The 19,187-nt window shown below is 37.6% G+C and overlaps 4 protein-coding genes and 2 non-coding genes across 8 annotated transcripts; 2 read left to right on the top strand and 4 right to left on the bottom strand.

Annotated features, from left to right (window-relative positions):
• Positions 1–2,104: 2,104 nt before the first annotated feature.
• On the bottom strand, positions 2,105–2,608 carry LOC109122029 (uncharacterized mitochondrial protein AtMg00310-like). The gene has a single exon (XM_019218100.2). It carries the CDS (start codon positions 2,606–2,608, stop codon positions 2,105–2,107), a length of 504 nt encoding a protein of 167 aa, XP_019073645.2.
• A 4,840-nt stretch (positions 2,609–7,448) lies between these two features.
• Positions 7,449–12,074, bottom strand: LOC100261101 (protein CURVATURE THYLAKOID 1D, chloroplastic). Of its 2 annotated transcripts, XM_002274394.5 has the most exons (5): positions 11,752–12,074; positions 10,532–10,764; positions 7,947–8,051; positions 7,768–7,839; positions 7,449–7,685 (listed from the first exon to the last, which is right to left on the bottom strand). In XM_002274394.5, exons 1-5 carry the CDS (start codon positions 11,882–11,884, stop codon positions 7,614–7,616), a joined length of 615 nt encoding a protein of 204 aa, XP_002274430.2. In that variant the 5' UTR covers positions 11,885–12,074; the 3' UTR covers positions 7,449–7,613. The 2 variants fall into 2 exon arrangements, with proteins under 2 accessions (XP_002274430.2, XP_010646326.2); XM_010648024.2 differs by having other exon boundaries at positions 7,449–7,839; positions 11,752–12,063.
• On the bottom strand, positions 8,443–8,528 carry LOC132254141 (small nucleolar RNA snoR128). Its single transcript, XR_009466310.1, has one exon. It is a non-coding gene; the product is annotated as a small nucleolar RNA snoR128 (small nucleolar RNA).
• Positions 10,315–10,407, bottom strand: LOC132254140 (small nucleolar RNA snoR128). The gene has a single exon (XR_009466309.1). It is a non-coding gene; the product is annotated as a small nucleolar RNA snoR128 (small nucleolar RNA).
• Positions 12,075–12,311: 237 nt separating the features above from the next.
• LOC100259506 (protein CHAPERONE-LIKE PROTEIN OF POR1, chloroplastic) lies at positions 12,312–16,167 on the top strand. Of its 2 annotated transcripts, none has more exons than XM_010648023.3 (5): positions 12,312–12,487; positions 13,570–13,687; positions 13,827–13,930; positions 15,052–15,496; positions 15,720–16,167. In XM_010648023.3, exons 2-5 carry the CDS (start codon positions 13,608–13,610, stop codon positions 15,868–15,870), a joined length of 780 nt encoding a protein of 259 aa, XP_010646325.2. In that variant the 5' UTR covers positions 12,312–12,487; positions 13,570–13,607; the 3' UTR covers positions 15,871–16,167. The 2 variants fall into 2 exon arrangements, with proteins under 2 accessions (XP_010646325.2, XP_002272554.3); XM_002272518.5 differs by having other exon boundaries at positions 13,570–13,753.
• Positions 16,168–16,802: 635 nt separating this feature from the next.
• On the top strand, positions 16,803–18,969 carry LOC104878163 (cysteine desulfurase, mitochondrial). Its single transcript, XM_059738554.1, has one exon. It carries the CDS (start codon positions 17,279–17,281, stop codon positions 18,641–18,643), a length of 1,365 nt encoding a protein of 454 aa, XP_059594537.1. The 5' UTR covers positions 16,803–17,278; the 3' UTR covers positions 18,644–18,969.
• Positions 18,970–19,187: the final 218 nt, after the last annotated feature.

Raw genomic sequence — 19,187 nt, 5'->3', positions numbered from 1 at the left:
GCAGAGAGAAAAGCGAAAGTAGGAAACCATGCACTTTTTCCCTGTACTACCCACCTGGACATCACTGTATTTGAGTCCTACGCTCCAACCTTACCAACCTTACCACTTTGGAGTTAGGCCCGTTCTCTTTTTTTTTTTCTTTTTTTAAATAAACATAATTTATAACTAAATAAATTTTATACATAAAGGGGGTCATTTTGACTCAAAATTCCTAAGGAAGGTAAGCCGGATAACTGTTTGAAGCGATGTTTTTTGATGTTCATACGGTATAAACCAGCTTAGCTTTTAACTTTAGCTTTAAATGATGCTAATGACCAGCATGTGCATGTAAAGAGGTAAGTCATCAAAGAGTGAGAGGGCTGAAATGAGGACAGCCACTTACCACTTGATCAGGCTTTGTGAGCTTGCTTTGGACGGCATAGGCTCATCATATCAAGCTTCCTGTCTTCCGAGATTCTATACCAGAATATCCAGCAGGCCCATTGTGAGAATCCTCATCTTTCATAGTAGGACCCAATGGAATGTTACCTGGGACAAATTTTATTTCCCTCGCTCTCACTCCCATTTCACTTATAGGTAATGTTTGGTTCCAGAAAGTATTAAGAAAAAAAAAATGATAAGAAAAATTATTTTCTTATATTTGGTTTTATTATAAGAAATATAAAAAAAGTTAAATATAATTAAAATTATAAAGAAATTTGTATAATTTTAAATTTTTTAATCTATATATGAAAGAGTTACATCCATAAATTTTTTTTGAAATAATATATAAAATAAATTTATTGACTTTAAATTTATTTTTTATTTTTCCATTTTTTTTACTTTTTCTCTCTATTTTATTTTATTTAACTGAAAAAAACAAAAAGGCTATGTCTTGCCAACAAAAAGCCTCCTCCACACAATATGGTTAGTCTCTTTTCTCTTTTTTATTTTTTCAATTTTTCTCTCCCAGTTTTTTTTTTTTTTTTTTTGAAATAATGATAGATCTTATTAATGAGAAGAAATAGAAACATCAGAGGCTAAGATAGCTCCTAATAGAGGTGGAGCATCCCGCCAAAAACTTGGACTAGCAAAAGAGCTTGCTGCTTTTGCAAGAGCATCAGCAGCAGCATTAGCTTGCCTTTTCACATGACATAGAGTAAAACTTTGATAAAAAAATAGAGATCTACAGTCTTGAATAAGCATGCCAAATTCAGACCTATCAAGAGCTTTAGAGTAAAATGCATCGTAATCACCTTTAGCATCCAATTCTACTATAACATTTGAAACACGTAGCTCCAATAGCCATCTTGCAGCTTCACGTAACCCCAAAGCTTCAGCCTCCTTAGGAGAACTCACACCATTAACAACCTTAAGAGTAGCAACCAACAACAGAGCCGAATTCATTTCGTAGAATCACACCTAGCCCGATGGTTTGATGTTTTGAGAAAATCGTTGCATCCACATTACATTTCAACATTCCCGGGGAAGGTTTACTCCATTTGACCTGAGTGTTGGCATTTCCATTAAAAAGCTTTTGATCAGAACCCAATCTTGCATCTAACCAATCTTTTAGGAACGATAAGCTAGTAGAGACTGTTTGAGTAGGAGATGAGGCACTATTATTCCATAACAAGGAGTTTCTCTGCCTCCATATACCCTAAATGATAGACTCAACACACCCCACCACTTCTTTATCAACATTAGTGAGGAACATGAAAAACCAGTCAAAAAAAGAAGAGACACCATTAACTGAGGGAATCAAGTCAACTTGTGACCAACATGAAAGAGCAAACAGACAAGAGAGAAAAAGATGCATTAAATCCTCTTCATGTCCTCCACATAGTACACATGTATCAGTCACAGGCATACCTCGTGCATAGAGAGCAGACCTGGTAGGTAGACATCCTTTGCAAGCACGCCATAGACATAATTTTATCTTTGGTGGGATAGACAAATCCCATAGCATATTCCATGCTATAGGCCGTGAAGACAAATTACCATGCAAGGAAAGCCATCTCGCTATACGATACCCTGATTTCACCGTGTAGTTTCCATGATTGTCCCAATGCCAAATGAGCGAATCAGGTGGAGACTTCGAGCTCAAAGGAATACTAGCAATGGCTTAAGCATCCCTAGGTGAAAATATCTCCCCAAGTAATTCCACATCCCACTCCTTACAGTCGTGGATCCAGAGATCATGAACTTTTAAGTGAGCTAAGTCATGCATAATAGGAGTTTCAACTTTAAAGTTTTCCGCATCCCTAAGCCAAGGGTTGTTCCACACATCAATACTACAGTCATCTCCAATTCTCCACCTACTACCCTTTAAGAGAATGGCTCGAGAACTCCATATCCCTTTCCAAGTAAAACTTGGATTATGGCCCAGACGGGCTGAAAGAAAATCCCCAGAACGGTAATATCTAGCTTTGAGGAGTCTAGCAATAAGAGAGTCTGGTTTAGTGATCAAGTTCCACCCTTGTTTGCCTAGCATGGCTAGGTTGAAATCACGGAGATTACGAAAACCCAGTCCACCTTCTTCTTTCCGAAGGCATAATTTATCCCAACTGAGCCAATTAATACGCCTTCCTCCATCGGACTTCGGGCCCCACCAGAAAGAGTTCATCATTTTTTGTAGCTCTTCACTTAGAGAAATAGGCAATAAAAAAGTGCTCATACAATATGAAGGAATAGCCTGACCAACTGCCTTGATCAAGATTTCCTTACCTGCCTGAGAGAGCAACTTACTCTGCCATCCTTATAAATGCCGCCACAATCAATCACAGAGAAAACCAAACACAGCTCTTTTACTCTTGCCAATCAAAGAGGGAAGCCCAAGATATCTTCCAGTGTTAAGAGGAGTGGAAACACCAAGAATATTAGAGATAAAATCTCTATCCAAAGATGAGACATTTCTGCTAAAAAAGATACCTGATTTTTGAAAATTAATAGCTTGCCCCGAATTAGATTCATACTTAGCAAAAATAGTGTGCATGGTTGAACTCTCTACTGCATCAGCTCTAAAGAAAAAGAAACTATCATCGACAAATAAAAGATGTGAGATCCTAGGAGCACCTCTACAAATCCTACAACCATGAATATCACCCCGCCTCTCTGCCTGCTTAATGAGGGAAGACAAACCTTCTGCACAAATAATAAATAAATATGGCGACAAAGGGTCTCCTTGTCTTAGCTCGCGCCCAGGATAAAATGGCCCAACCAGTTCACCATTCACAGAGACAGAATAGGAAACAATAGAGACACACAATATTATCCACTCCATCCACTTAGAATCAAAGCCCATTCTCAACATGATAGCTTTGAGATAGTCCCAACGTATTCTATCATAAGCCTTGCTGATGTCAATTTTGAGAGCCACATCCCCAACCTTGCCATGAGTTTTTCTTTTCATGTAATGAATAAGCTCAAAGGCAACTACCACATTGTCTGTGATAGCCTTAGCAGGAACAAAAGTTGATTGAGATTCATTAATTAAAACTTAACCGATTGGCCAAAACCTTTGCTATAATTTTGTAAAGGACATTACAGAGAGCAATAGGCCGAAGATCCCTCATTGAGACGGGATTATCATTTTTTGGAATCAAAACAATGATAGTCTCATTTAAAGAAGCTGGAAACTCATTGTTGTTTAACCAAGAAGAGCAAGCATGAAAAATTTCCTTGCCAATAAGAGGCCAAAAATGCTGAAAGAAAGCAAGATTGAAACCATCCGGTTCTGGTGACTTGTCAGGATGCATTTGTTGAACTGCAATTGAGAATTCTTCAAAAGAAAAAGGAGATAGCAAGTTTGCATTATGAGCCGCAGTTACCTTACTGTCCACATAGCTCAAATCCGGCAGAGAAATATTTCTTTCCATAGCAAAAAGAGTTTTAAAATATGATAAGGCCACCCGACACAGATTAGGTTGATCCTCCCACCAGGTCCCCATGTCATCCTGCAGGTTATTAATTTTATTGGCTCTCTTTCTTGCACTAGCCACTGCATGAAAATAACGTGTATTCATGTCTCCTCCCTGCAACCAATGACTTTTTGCCCTCTATTTCCAGAAAAACTCTTCTTGCATGAGAACATTAGGTAATAGGAATCTAAGTTAGATGAAAATGGTCAAATTTATCAATAACAAACTTTTCAAACAGCCAATTGTCTCTCCTTTTGTGAGAGTTTTCAATTTGTCTCTCCCATTGTGAGAGTTTTTGTTTTTTTCTCCTACCATTTGTTTCTTTCTGTGAAGGTCGTGTTTGCTTCTGTTATGGATTCTTGGCTAGAAAATCTCTCACTCTTAGTTGATGAGGAGGAGGAACTTGTTCTCGATACTGGTGAGAATGGGAGCACTACTCAGTCTTTTGATCTATGTCTCATTGGAAGGTTTCTCACTGATCGGATGATCAATTTTAATGCTATGAAACATTGCCTTGCCAGTGTTTGGAGACTCGAAAAAGGTATCTGTATCAAAGAAATCAACAAACAGCTTTTCCTTTTCCAATTTTTCCATATTGTTGATTTGAAGAGAGTTCTTGAGGGAGGTCCATGGACTTTTGACAACCACCTACTCATTCTCCACCATCTAAAACAAGGTGCAATTCCAACTGCTATACCTTTATTTCATGTTTTGTTTTGGATTCAAGTATATGATATTCTAGTGGGGTCTATGTCTCTTAATGTTGGTAAGCAACTTGACAACTTTATTGGAAAATTTGTTGACTACAATATAAATAACAATGCTGGCCTGTGGAGAAATTTCATGCGTATCAGAGTTCTTCTGGATGTGAGGCAGCCATTAAAAATGTGGAAGAGAATTCGAAAACCTCAGGGGGAGTGGTCCTTGGTTCACTTCAAATATGAACGGCTGAGCACTTTCTGTTATCTATGTGGCATGTTAGGGCATTCAGAAAAATTTTGTAATAAACTTTTCCTTATAACTGATGGTGATATCAAAAGAGAATGGAGTACGGATCTTCGTGTTCCAGTGAGAAGAGGTTCTGAATATGGTGGAGAGCGATGGTTGCGAGAAACAATGGAGAATTCTACGCATGCAGACGATTCCGAGTATGGTAATATTGCTATGGGATCAGGATATGGATCTGATTTTTCCATTCAAGAAGTAATCAGCTCCGAGTCTGGTGGGATCAAGGATTTTCAAACTGCTAACAGGTTGCCGCAAATATTGCATGGATTACAAACTTTTCCCACGTGCACTACCAAGCCAACTGGTTCCTCTCATGCTGATGGTCATGTGATTACTTCAAGAGGTGATAACATGGGCTTTAAGGAAAATGGGCTGGAAATTGTGGAGGATAAAAAACGTAGAAGGGCCGAGCTATTTTTTTTAGGCCATTCAGATAGCATGGCTATTGATTCTGGAGAACGGGCCATTGTGAGTCAAGTTGCAGTGGCTGCTAACAGGGTGCTGGAAACAAGCTCCACTACCAACATTTCATTGGCGGGACCTAGTAACCAGGCCTGCCAACAGCCATGATAGGCATTAGTTGGAACTGTCGAGGGCTGGGCAACCCACGAACAGTTCTAGCTCTATGTGAGATCAACAAATCTCGCAAGCCTGATTTTATTTTTCTTATTGAAACTCTTGTACATTCAGCACAAGTTGAGAAGTTGAAGTCTAAGCTGGGTTTTGAAGGTGCTTTCTATGTTGATCGTGTGGGACGTGGAGGGGGTTTGACTTTTCTTTGGAGGAAGACAGGGATGTTTTCTTTGTTGAGTTACTCTCAATCACATATAGATATGGAAGTCTCAGAGGAGGATGGTCTTCGGTGGAGAGTTACTGGTTTCTATGGTTTCCCGGATAGAAGCCAATGACATTTGTCTTGAAATCTTCTTCGGTCTCTCTATTCTGCTTCCTCTCTTCCATGGTGCACATTGGGTGACTTTAATGATATCGTCTATAATGAAGAAAAAAGAGGCAATGTCCCACATCCTCCATGGTTAATTAGAGGTTTTTGTGAAGCTCTTTCAGACTGTTAACTTCAAGATCTTCCTCTTAAGGGGTATCCTTTCACTTGGGAAAGAGGTCGTGGATCAAGTCACTGGGTTGAGGAGCGTCTCGATCGGGCTTTAGTAAATGTATCTTGGCTTAATCTTTTTTCTAATGCAAAGCTAAATAATTTAGTAGCTCCTAGCTCTGATCACTCCCCAATTGAGTTGATTACGGTGGACAAGTTTTCTTGTGTTTATAAACATAGGTTTCGGTTTGAGAATGGATGGCTCAAGGAGGATGAACTGGATTTTGTAGTGTCAAATGCATGGAGATCTCCTCATGCTGCGAGCCTGACAGACAAAATTCATACTTGCTCTTTTGCTTTAAAAGAGTGGGGCCAGAAACATGCTTTCAAGTTTAAGAATAAAATATATCATTACAAAAGGTGTATTGAGCAATATAGGGACAAGGATGGGCCTACGGACAGTCAAGTTTTAAAAGCTTATAAAACTGCTTTATCTAATTTTTCTCTCCCAATTAAAAATTAAAAACCAATGACACACCTTGACTAAATTTTCAATTTTCAATTTAAAAATTTTTAAGGACATAAAATAAGATGATGCTTATTTTTATAGCTTTTAAAGTAATTTATTTTCGAAATTAAGGTTATTTGTTTTTTTACTTTTTCATGACTTATTATAAACTTTTTACTAAATAGAAAAAACTAAAATATGTAATTTTTTCTAAATAAAAAAAAAAACATATTAATTTTTCTTTACTTTTTAATACTTTATAGAAATAAAATACTACAAAAACAAATAACCTAATATTTAACATTATTAAGCATTAAAGTTTTATTTTAAGTAAAAAAACAAACACCACAATTTATTGCTTAATTTTTAAACCATACCTTAATTTGAAAGAAAAAGTACTGCTTTAATTGAAATGCTTCGACCACCAAGGATCTTTTTCCTTGATGCAATTCTTTGGCATGCAAGGTTGTGTGGAGAACATCACGGGGAGAATATCAAATTCCGATTTAATTGAATCACCACAAATTATTGAAGAGAATATAACTATCTTAAATATTGAGAAACCATGAAATCTACATTGAATTAAAGAATCATTCATATATTACTTGTATGAATCATTCGTAAAAAAATTCAAAATAATGCATAATGAAATAATTAATAGCATTTGCTACGTATTACACACAGGATGTCTTGCCAAATCATAGGGATGACCTTTCCATCTACAGGCTGCCCATCTAAAAGAAAAATGTTTAAAGCAGACCAAGCGACACGAGGACAGAAAAAAATTGAACAGAAGGCAACCAAGTTAGAACAAAAAAATATATTGATTATTTCTTTTATCCATGCAAATAAGATCCTTGCTTAGCCGTTTCCAGAAACAGAATCAATTTTTTTTTTTTTTTTGAAGTTTAAAAAAAAAATAACAAACAATAAAAAAGCAAAAGATGAGATGCAATGGTACACTAGCTAGTGGTGAAACCAGTGATACAAACTGTGGTGTAAGTAGCACCATCCCATTTACTTTGATAGCGATGGTAAAATATCGAACTCAGAATTTATTTTTACAAAAAAAAAAAAAAAAATGCTTTACCTATAATACTTGCCCAAATGTCAATTCATTCCCTCTACATGCCCTCTTTGCTCTACCTTACTCATCTTCTGAACCTAGAACTTGCTGCTTGAGCTCTTCAATTTTAGCAGCCAACTCATCCCTATTTTGCTGTAATTGAGCAGGTGTTAGTACTCTCTTGTATTAAGAAGGCTACCTGATAAAGCAAGATCAGTGGCATATGGATATATACCTTGAAGATTAGATAGCGAGCACTGAACCATAATGTGTAGCCCAGACCCACGATTTCCATCAACTTGGGAAACTGGTTTCACAAAATCAAACACAATCAGATTGTCAGCTATAAGAAGCCAAACAATTTTCACAACTCCAACAAACTCCAACTTCCAATACAAAAATAACAACACGTACTATTGGAATAGAATCGATGGCGCCAACGATGGCTGATGCAAACCACAAGGCAGTCAAGGCACCGGTACCATATAGGAAAATAGAATATGGATCTTCTGAGTCAAACTGCAAGTAGTTCATGAATACGTCATAAGATAGCATGTTCTATAGCATCCTTAACCAAGTTGTTAACCAGAATGATTGTAAGTGTCTGAACTTTATAGATAAAATAATTCAGAAAATAGTCTGTAAGGGAAAGGAACACCTCAAAAATTACTCAGAAAATTTCAAATTAAACACAAATTGTGGGCGTATTTAAAGAACCAACTGAATCGTACACATTGAAGTCAAAGTTTAAAGAAGAAACAAGCAAGTTTTGCCTCCAAAAGAAGGTACAAGGAATTATTAATAAAATTTGAACCAGTAGAAATTGATGAACTTGATGGACGAACTGACAGAAAAAAAGAAGATAATAAAATGGGGGATTACAAGATGAAAATAAATAAATATGCTTGTGTTGCTCAGGTAACCGCTCAGGATAAACTTTCATCAAGCAATTTGTGTGAACTTTCAATAGATTTCTTCCATTCATCATCATAGCAACCAATTTGGATATTCAAATACTGTCCCCCCTTCTCAAGCATTTATGGAAAATTGACCACTCAATAGACAAGTTTTGATATGAAAAAGAAGCAAGAATGAGAAGCGTGTTAAATAAATGAGAAGAAATGGCAGAGAGAGGAGAAAAGCACAAAGTGGACTCAGATTATTAATCACCGGCAAGGCAAATAATGCCATTCCGATGAGCGAACCTAATAATACAGAATCATCACTACTAAAATAAAATAAAAGGAAAAGGAAAGCACAAAGCAACACAATTAACAAAATATATTACTAAACTTAATAAAGTAATTAATCCAAAGTTCCATATTCTTCCAGACAGCAAGGTATATGCCTCATGAAAAGAAACACTCTCAGTTCTCCAACACAGAAACATAAATATATCTATAAAAACATTTAAATAGAATTGATAAGGAAGAAATTCTATCCCAGCAATCATGCTACTTAAAAAAAATAATAATAAACAAGCAAATTGTGTCTCTAGATATGAGTGAAAAGGCTTGAGTTGCTCAGATAGTCGATCATCAATGAACATGTAAACTTTCAATAATTTTCTAGCAATCCTCATAGCAACCAGCATGCAAATGCATGCTTATCCAGTAAGGTTTTCCAGATAATCCATTTAAAAATATAAATAATTATGTGAACCAAAAAGCTAAATAAGGTCCACAAACAAGACAAAGAAAAGTATTTACACGGAAAGAAAATAATGCATCATAAGCAGATTCCGATCATTTTAATTCAATTTTTTTTTTGATAAGTTAAGGGGACTCAGATCATTGCAACTTCGGCAAGGCTAATAAGCCATTGCGACGAGCGAACCTTATAATTTTAATCCTCCTTGTCCTCCAGTACTAAAGAAATTTTAGGAAAGAATGTGAAAGACTAAAGAATCTAAAAACAAATTGATAGAAAGAGGAGAAATTCAAGTGTGGATGTAGTCAACATGCCATAAAACCCATCAGTAGAATTTGGCTCCAGAAGTATAAAAAGAACCAAAAGATGATTTAGCTACTGTGAGGAACTAAGGATCCTTTGATAATCATATTTAGTGCTAAAAATACAAAATAAATCATCATCATGTGCATTTGTTGTCTTTGATAACAACAATTGCTTAAGAAGAAATATCCGAGAAAAAAGGACTCCGATTTACAGTCAGAGAGACAGAAAACAAATGCTGAGCATGCTCTATGGTTGCAGCTTTAAAATTTTATACTCAAATAATATTTTCATTTGTGCAAATTCAGTAGCTTAAACTCTTCAGCTCCCTAAATTCAGCATGAAACCTTGCAGTTTCCAAAATTCAAGTTTCATCAAAATGCTTCATAACTGAGAAAACACACAATGCGATAAGGATAAGGATAAATGTGTCATCCAAACTTTCATTAACTTCTAACATTCTAGCCAATATGCATTCAAATGCACTAACTTCCCACCCTACTTAAAACCTGGTTCTCATGTCTGTAAGAAAATTGAATGACCATTTAGAATATTTCTATTTATCAAGAAGGAAGCTGAGTGAAGAGTTTCTGTTCACAAAAAAAGAATAATCTGAAAACTAGTTGATATAAAATAAATTCAATCCCATGTAAGTAACATACCTGGTATCCGAGAAAACTTAAGAAAATAAGAAGATTGAAGAAACTGGTGAAAGAAAGAGGGATAAAAAGGGATGAGAAAACTTAAGACAAGAAAATTGAAGAAACTGGTCAAAGAAAGATGGATAAAAAGGGGTGTAGATAGAGTTATGAAACAAGTGAAACATGGGTTGCTCAGGTAACCGCTCAGGATCGACAAGGTTGTCGACAATCTCATCAAGTATTGAGACACTTTCAATAAGTTCCTATACTCATCATTGCAACCACTCATTTTAACTACAACCCCTTTCTCTATTTGTAAGGAATCCAATTATTTACAACAAATTGGAGTCAAGATATCACTACCAAACTGACAGTATAAATTAAATAACTTATTGTGAAATAAACCTTTATATTGAGATTATCCAGAAACTCAAAAGCCACTGTCTGCTCTTCCACTTGTGAATCTTCTATGGGTGCTTCTGTTGGAATAACTTCATTGTATACGTTTTCTTCAGTTGCTGGAATATCTTCCATGACTAGTACGCTGTCACGCTCTTCTCCGAAATACTGATCTGCTCCACTTGATGATCCTTCGGATATTGATGCCCTCAACAATGGATTATTGAAATAAAGAGAACCTGAAGAAGAAAACAAAAAAAATACTGCAACTGTAAATCAAGATCCACCTTTTCCTCATTTTTCTGGATTTCATAGAAATTTACTGCAAACTGTAATGGCAGGATGACACCTCATGCACAAAAAATACATTACAAACAGTTATTGCATTGATGGCTTAACAAAATGCACAACTCACATACAAGATGCTTGCACTATAAATCATGGAAAATAAAAAAGCCTCAGATGCATCTCAGGATCCATCTTACTTTCCCATGGGTCGCAAACCACAAATATATGTAAAAGACCAGGATATGAATAATAGTAACAGCATCAAGAAGAAATACAGAAACCAGATATACTAGTCAGAAACTATACGACCTAATATTATTATTATTTTTAAATTTCTGCCTTCAGTTAAAAAGAGAAGCTGCATCGAATCAATGCATAGTTCATTTCCAATCCTAATTGATCCCAATCCCAAATGTCAGAAAATCTCAATCAATAACCGCCCAGACAATATAAGAACCGATTTTCAGAGGAGATCCCTGGTCTGTTGCCATTGATTTTTAATAACGACTATAATAGAATTTCGAGGATAAATAAAAATCAAACCATAAGCACATATGTCCACCCCATGCTTATGGGATCGGAAGGAAATTCTAAGCCACAAAACAGTATGAGTTCATCAGCCTTATAAAGTCGCAACGATCTCTGATCTGGACTAAAAATTCTGCATCAACCGCAAAACCTAGCTGTCATTTTATTTAGGGTTCAGGAAAACCCACTAATGGCACAGTACAAGCCCCCAGCCGTATAAAGCCCTACCGGCTCCAATCTAGTTCAAAACTTGCATACCAACTAAAAACCCTGAATGTTTGTACACTTAGGGTTTTAAGAAAAAGACATTGGTGAACAGAACTACAGAAACCACATCAGATGGACAAAAAATGTATGCGTAGAGAAAGGTAGGTTCGGATTATAATAAATGTATAATGCAAAGCACAAACCTGGACTGGTTCGAGAGATTGGAGATTGTTTGAAGGGGATAGATATTGTTTTCCATCGGAGACGATTTGCGAGAGGATTGAAGAGGGTGCGGTGGTGAAGATTAGAGAAAGCGCGAGTAGTGCAGAGCTCCATTGCAGGAGGCTGCGCTGTGCTCAGTACTCAGTAGCAGAGTAGTGAGTGGCGCTCGCTGCTTGCCGTTGGATCAATAGAGGGCTAATGGGGAGTGGGAGACTGAGACATGTTATTGCGTTAAAGCCACTCTTTATAGGGGGTTTTGGCTAGGGTTCTATCTTTTCTGGAAATTACAAGCCAGCCCAGGTTTTCTCTTAATTTCCTTTTCATTCTTATTTATATATGTAATGAAGAGTATCAAAAGTTAAATTTTTTAAGTCATCCCTAGGATGAAAAAAACGTTGTGTTACACTGGGCCAAAATGTTGAAAAACGAGACACGTTTGAGGCCCAAACCAGACTAATTAGCTGAGTGGGCCTTTATTCTGAATCGCGGCTGCGCTGCGCTCCGGCCCATCCGGACTTGGGTAAGGAAATCGCAAACAAATCCGGAAAGCTTAGAAGCGATGAAGAAAGCAAAGCATTCCTGTGTATAGGGTCGGCATTGTCAGAGTCGGCTCTTGCATTCCCTCACTCCACCCATTCTCTGCGTTTTTGCCAAGCCCAGGGCTGCGATTATCTATAGCAACATAGGTAAAGCCTTCGTTCTCCGTCTCTGAACCAGGTATGTTTTTTCCCGTTTTGCTCGACTTCAATTTTTGCTGCTTTCGTGTTTCAAGTTCATTTTGTTTTTGTATGCAAAATTTAGTGTTAGGATTAACCGGTGAAGATAGCTGAAAGACATTGAGGAGATGTGCCATGAAAATTAACATTTCAATTGGGTAATATGGAAGCTGCTCCATGCCACCATAGAATAGAAATGTAGAAATGAGTTCACTTGTTCTGTTTCGAAAATGCCCTTAGTTTTTCACCTTTTGATGGAGTGTAAATTGGTTTACTGAGTCCGATCAGAATGCTGGGAGTTCAGGTAGACCCATTGAATTTCCATGGGATTCCAAACGCAATTGGGTTCTGAAATTCATTAGTTTTGGAACTGAGCATGCTTCCCAATTGGGGTTTCTCGCTAACAATGACAGATATCAGTCAGTTTTTTGGGAGATTGTCTTCCCCAATTGTGATTATTTCCATTTTTCTTCTTCTTATGGGTGTCTTTTGTCCCTCCTTTTTGGCATTCTTCTCTGCTTCACATTAAACTCTTCCTTTCTTATAATGGATATGAGGCAATAATCCAGCATAAAAGAGGTGGTTTCACATTTGGTAAAAGCCTTAAAGCAATCTCCTCTGAGCATTGTCAATTTATGATAAACGATGCAATGAAAATGTGGTTTTCGGAGCTAAGCTGGAACATTGTGTCCATCCCATGGCCAAAGATAACCAACAAATGAGTACTATTGTCCACCAATTAAAAGGCATTAGCCATAAAAAAAGAATGCGATTGTGGATAGTTGGATTCATTGAATGGAGTTATTTTCTTGGCTTGATTGTTCTTGAGCGAGATTTGTCAAGGACTCAAAATAGTATTACTCGTACCCATGTGTGTGTTGTTCCACGGAATTTAGATGCCATGGGCTGATAACTTTTTGAGACATTCTTTCTTCTCATCAAATCACCTTCACAGCAAACACAAGCCTGTCATAATAATTTCTATTTTCAAGTTTATGAAAATGATTTAAGTTGCCATTTTCTTAATCCAATATTGAATTATCTGTTCGAGCGTCAATTCATATAGCTTGTGTATTAAACCAGGTTTGCAGTGTGACAACAGCCAGCTGTTTGCTTTAGGGATGACTCTGTGTGGATTGGCTAGTAGTCCATCAATATATTGTCTCCGCAAACCTGCACAGGAGCCCTGGTCACGAACCAGGCAAGTTCCTGATTTTCTAAATATTAGGAAATCCAGAGAAAACATGGGGTTATTTGGTCTAGAAAGGTATAACTTTGATTATCTCCAACCACTGAACTTTCTTGTGGTGTTTAACATATTATTTTCTTTCCACATGCAGAAATTATTGGACTGGTTCGATGCGGAGATGTAATATACAAAGAACTCACTTGATCAAGTGTGCAATGGATTCTTCCTACAGCAACATGGCAAATGACCCAACTGGTAAAATTTACTTTCTGCACTATTTCATGCTTGATTGACGTCTCTACTTCATTTCATATTATCTTATTAAAGATGCATATTCAGTACTTTACCATGCATTTTCATTTGGCCAACCTTTGAGTGGAAGGAAAAGATGATCGTATTAGGTTTCTGTATATGAGATGCATCTTAGAGATGACCATCTTGCGACATTGATTTAGCTATTTCTTTGCTTGCATGGCTAAGAGCTTTACATTGTTGATGTTCATTTGGCTCAAGTTGAAAATCTAAGGATCTTGTTTGGTAGTATTCCCATTTCCTAAAATGAAAACAGTGTACATGCCCATACACTTGTTTAAGGATTCATTTTATTTGGTTTTTTCTTTTTTTTCCTTTCTGGTTTTTTTTTTTTTTTTTTGGTTGTTTGTTTGTTGTTGTCTTTTTCTTTTTCGTTCTTTCTTTCTTTTTTTTTAATTCTTTTTTCTTTTGTTATTTATCAAACTGTGTCATTTTCATTTTTTTTCCATGCCAAAAACAGTTGTAAAGTAAAGGTGGCCCATAAATGAGTGTCTGGATATTTGTGGTTAGATTTATTGTTTCTAAACTTATATGATCCTAAAAGAAACGGTCTTCACATGTGATGTGTTATTTGAAATTGGGTTAAAAGATGAAATCTCTTAAGTACTTGGGAGCCATGCATGCTCAGATAGTCATATTTGTACCCCCTTGTTTTGGAATGCTAACTTTCATCAAAATATTTGGAATACCGCTACTGTTCCAACTATTTGTCTCTCTCCTCTCATTTGACAAGCAAGACAGATGTGGTTCCATAGCATTAGGTTGATGTTTGAAGAGCTTTGTATCAATGTTGGATCCAAAACCTTGGTTGGCATCCTTATGTTAAGACCTAGCTCATCAGATTTTAATCACACTTTCTAGAAGCTACTTCTTAGTGAAATATGATCTTCTTTTGCATAACTCATGTTTTTTCTTCTTAGTTTGTTTACTTCTTGAACTTTGCAAGTCTTTTTTCCGGTTTACTCATTCTGACCAGAGTTTATAATTTTGGTTCACTTGCCAATAGAAAAAATGAGCAGCTTCCATCTCTGAAAATCTCTTTTTAACTATCATTGTAAGTGCAGTCATCTTTCCCAGAATCAATATAAGAGACCCATACAAAAGACTTGGTATTAGCAGGGAGGCTTCTGAAGAAGAAATCCAGGCTGCCAGGAACTTTCTGGTACAGAAATATGCAGTGCACAAGCCAAGTGTGGAAGCAATTGAGTCTGCCCATGACAAAATAATAATGCAGAAGTTCTATGAAAGGAAGAACCCAAAAATCAACATCAAGAAAAAGGTTAGGGATGTAACTCAGTCCCGTGTTGTCCAGGCTGTTGTGAGCAGATTTCGTACCCCATCTATGAACTTCATCATAAAAACATCAATTGCATTTATAATACTCGGGGCTCTCACTGTTCTCTTTCCAACGGAGGAAGGCCCTACTCTTCAGGTGGCCATTTCCCTGATTGCGACCATATATTTCATATATAATCGACTGAAGAGCAAAATGCGAGCTTTCCTCTATGGGTATGTGCTGTGATATCTATTAGGCCCTTTCATTACTTCACAGATCTTCTAATTCTCCATTCAGCAATCACACAATCATCATATTCTGAGGATATCCAAATTAAATTTGACGTTTCTGTTAGCACCCCTACTGCTATTCCCAACTCAAAGCATTCAGAACTCTGAGTTGTTATAGTGGTAGATATTTCACATCTCTCAAATATTGATTTATTGGTCTGTACAGGGCAGGAGCTTTTATTCTCTCGTGGCTACTGGGAACCTTCTTGATGGTGTCTGTGATTCCACCAATACTTAAAGGGCCTAGGAGTTTGGAAGTGACAACTTCATTGACAACTTATGTGCTTCTCTGGGTTTCTTCTACTTATCTTAAATAGTATTGATTCTTCAAGAAACCCCAATTTTGTTGGTGAACCAGATCTTTTGCGTCCATGGCTGTACAGAGCAGGGCAGTGTCTACATTGGGTTGAATGGGTTTCGAAGATTAGAGCTTTTGGGGAAGAGTGGCTGCTATGTTTTTTTTTTTTTTTTTGAAGGATGTGAGACGATAGGGTGAAGAGCACAGAACTGGTAAGGCATGGAGAAAGTAAAGCCTGCTCATTCATTTGGAGTTTGTGTAGCGTTCATATGTTCTATGTCTCTTTCAATAGATTTTTCCCCTTTGAACTCGTTAATTCATGGTGTTCCTTCAATGGGAACATCTGAGGACATTCGCTTATAAACTTTTCCATCACGAGAGGTAGGAACAGAGAGGGGCAGATCTATTTTTGTGGGGACGGACCATGTACGATGATGGTGGCCCCATCCATTAGTGGGCCTTGTCCATCTACGGCCCACTCCTCCAAAATGTGTTGTGGACCAGTGGAATGTCTAACGACTCTTAACTTGGGCGGGTTAGTGAAGTTGATGGCTAACTCGAACCTAATTTGAATTAACCTCTAACTGCATGTACTTAACCCAATCCCAATCCAACCTCACTTTTCTAAACTCTTCTTTAAACTCGAGGTGAATTTGAGATGGTCATATTAGATTTAGGTTGATCAAATTATATTAAAGTTGGTTGGGTTGATTGAATTGTACAATTTAAAATTCATTTTTTTCATAACTTTTTTTATATTTATTTATATAAAAAATTTAATTTGTAAATTGGATAAAATTTTAAGATAATAATAAAAAAAGTAAAAATAAATTTTTATATTTTAGAAAAAATAAAAATATATATATAATATAATATAATTTTATGTTTTTTTAATCAAAAATCCAAAAAGAAAATAAATATTATTACATATTAAATCAGATATGCTAAAGCCACTACAAATATGGTTTGTTAGGGGCACTAGGAATCTTCCATCCCATTAAAAAAATCCCATCCAAGAGTGCCCAGCCAAGGAAAACAAGTTGAGGACTTGGAGTGTACGAGTGGAATCTGATTCACACGACCATAGCCTATCCTCCACACGCGCTCGGTACACAGAAGCTAAAGCATACTCGCCGGCTTAGTGAGCCAGTTAATCGAAGGGATTTCGGAAAACCTCATATCTTCCTTACATATTTATCGGAAATATTTTAAATTTTACAAAAAACATATGAGAGATATTATTAAAAAGACGGCGTTAGGGTGAGGTTGGGATTGGGAGTAGGGTCAATCAAATTTGGTACTGTCCTTTTGCTATCCTCCACAAGTATTTCGCTGCATCACCATCTTCTCCGTTGTTGAGGCGGTGATTGCCTCCACAAGTATTAACTTACCGTCGCTTCAGATTTCACTTCTCGCTCCAACACACCATGGCTTCCAGGCTTCATTCTTCCAGACTCTTCCAAACCCTCAAAACTACCAGTCCCATCTGCCGCCTCCGCCACCTTTCTACGGCGACAGCGGCGGCGGCGAAGGAATCGTATGAGGATGCAGATGGGATTAGCATGAAAGGGGTTAAAATTTCTGGAAGGCCCCTTTACCTTGATATGCAGGCAACATCCCCTGTGGACCCTAGGGTTCTTGATGCTATGCTTCCGTACTACCTCTCCAGCTTTGGGAATCCTCATTCCCGGACTCATCTCTATGGTTGGGAATCGGATCTCGCTGTGGAGAAGGCTAGGGCGCAGGTAGCGGCGCTAATCAATGCCTCTCCTAAGGAAATTGTCTTCACCTCCGGCGCCACTGAATCCAACAACATCTCCGTCAAAGGCGTCATGCACTTCTACAAGGAGAAGAAGCGCCACGTCATCACTACGCAAACGGAGCACAAGTGTGTTCTTGACTCCTGCCGTCATTTACAGCAGGAAGGTTTCGAGGTCACATACCTTCCCGTAGGGTCTGATGGGATTGTTGATATTGATCAAATGCGGTCCGCGATTAGGCCCGATACAGGGCTTGTGTCGGTGATGACGGTGAATAATGAGATTGGCGTGATTCAGCCGATTGAAGAAATAGGGAATATATGTAGAGAGTTGGGTGTTCCGTTTCATACTGATGCGGCTCAGGCTTTGGGCAAGATTCCCGTTGATGTGGAGAAGATGAATGTGAGTTTAATGTCTTTGAGTGGACATAAGATTTATGGGCCCAAGGGAGTTGGGGCCCTGTATATGCGGCGGAGGCCAAGAATTAGGGTTGAGCCGCAGATGAACGGTGGTGGGCAAGAAAGGGGAATTCGCAGTGGGACAGTCCCAACACCGCTGGTTGTGGGAATGGGGGCAGCATGTGAGCTGGCAATGAAGGAAATGGAGTATGATGATAAGCGAATATCTGATTTGCAAGAAAGGCTGCTTAATGGGATCAAGGCAAAACTTGATGGTGTGGTGGTAAATGGGAGTAAGGAGAAGAGGTATGCTGGGAATTTGAATTTGTCTTTTGCTTATGTTGAAGGGGAGAGTTTGCTAATGGGGCTGAAGGAAGTGGCAGTTTCAAGTGGGAGTGCATGCACAAGTGCAAGTTTGGAGCCCTCATATGTTCTAAGGGCGTTGGGGGTAGATGAGGATATGGCTCATACCTCTATTAGGTTTGGGATTGGGAGGTTTACCACAGAGGCTGAAATTGATAGGGCTGTGGAACTCACAGTGCAGCAGGTGGAGAAATTGAGAGAAATGAGCCCACTTTATGAAATGGTGAAGGAAGGAATTGATATTAAGAGTATACAATGGGCACAACACTGAGATGAAATGTTGCAGTGAGCATGTTACAAGTCCACAAGGCAGTGTTGCATTTGGAATGTATGACCCACAGAAACAAGCCTTTGAGATAAACTATTCAACAGTAGGGAGTATCAATGATGCTTCCCGCAGGTTTTCTTTACACTGTGCTTGTACATGCCTTTTATTATTATTATTATAACGTTTAGAAGTTTCAAAACTATTAAATTTTGCACTAGATGGCTACCTTGAATAATTGCCTAATGTTTATGTACATTACTTATACCTTCAGTTGGTTGATATCGTATTTTAAAACATTCTGCTATAATTGCCAAATCTACTTTGTTTGACATGCCTTCCATAGTCCAATTATTTTAGTGTGTGATGCAATGGTAGTTTCTACTTTCTCAATATCCATGGTGAACATGCCATATTTGAATACTCTTGGGCACCTCCATGTTATATTCAACAAGATTAATTGCAGTAGTATTAAGGCATTACAAAATCCTAGATCAAATTAAATACTAGAAGGCGGCTTATTACTTCATGACAACCAATGTCGTAGGAA

This window comes from Vitis vinifera, chromosome 7 (assembly GCF_030704535.1).
Source record: "Vitis vinifera cultivar Pinot Noir 40024 chromosome 7, ASM3070453v1".
NCBI classification, from domain to species: Eukaryota; Viridiplantae; Streptophyta; class Magnoliopsida; order Vitales; family Vitaceae; genus Vitis; species Vitis vinifera.
This window is presented reverse-complemented; position numbering and strand designations above follow the sequence as displayed.

Excerpts from the sequence above, each read along its gene's own strand:
- LOC109122029 (XM_019218100.2), bottom strand. The coding sequence starts at position 2,608 with ATGATGAACTCTTTCTGGTGGGGCCCGAAGTCCGATGGAGGAAGGCGT.
- LOC100261101 (XM_010648024.2), bottom strand. The coding sequence starts at position 11,884 with ATGGAGCTCTGCACTACTCGCGCTTTCTCTAATCTTCACCACCGCACC. Across the intron at positions 8,052-10,531 it reads TGGATAATCTCAATATAAAG|TTTGACTCAGAAGATCCATA; the intron begins GTTTATTTCACA and ends AACTACTTGCAG. Across the intron at positions 7,840-7,946 it reads CCATCGATTCTATTCCAATA|TTTCCCAAGTTGATGGAAAT; the intron begins GTACGTGTTGTT and ends TTGTGAAACCAG.
- LOC100259506 (XM_002272518.5), top strand. The coding sequence starts at position 13,608 with ATGACTCTGTGTGGATTGGCTAGTAGTCCATCAATATATTGTCTCCGC. Across the intron at positions 13,754-13,826 it reads GGGTTATTTGGTCTAGAAAG|AAATTATTGGACTGGTTCGA; the intron begins GTATAACTTTGA and ends TTCCACATGCAG. Across the intron at positions 15,497-15,719 it reads ATGCGAGCTTTCCTCTATGG|GGCAGGAGCTTTTATTCTCT; the intron begins GTATGTGCTGTG and ends TGGTCTGTACAG.
- LOC104878163 (XM_059738554.1), top strand. The coding sequence starts at position 17,279 with ATGGCTTCCAGGCTTCATTCTTCCAGACTCTTCCAAACCCTCAAAACT.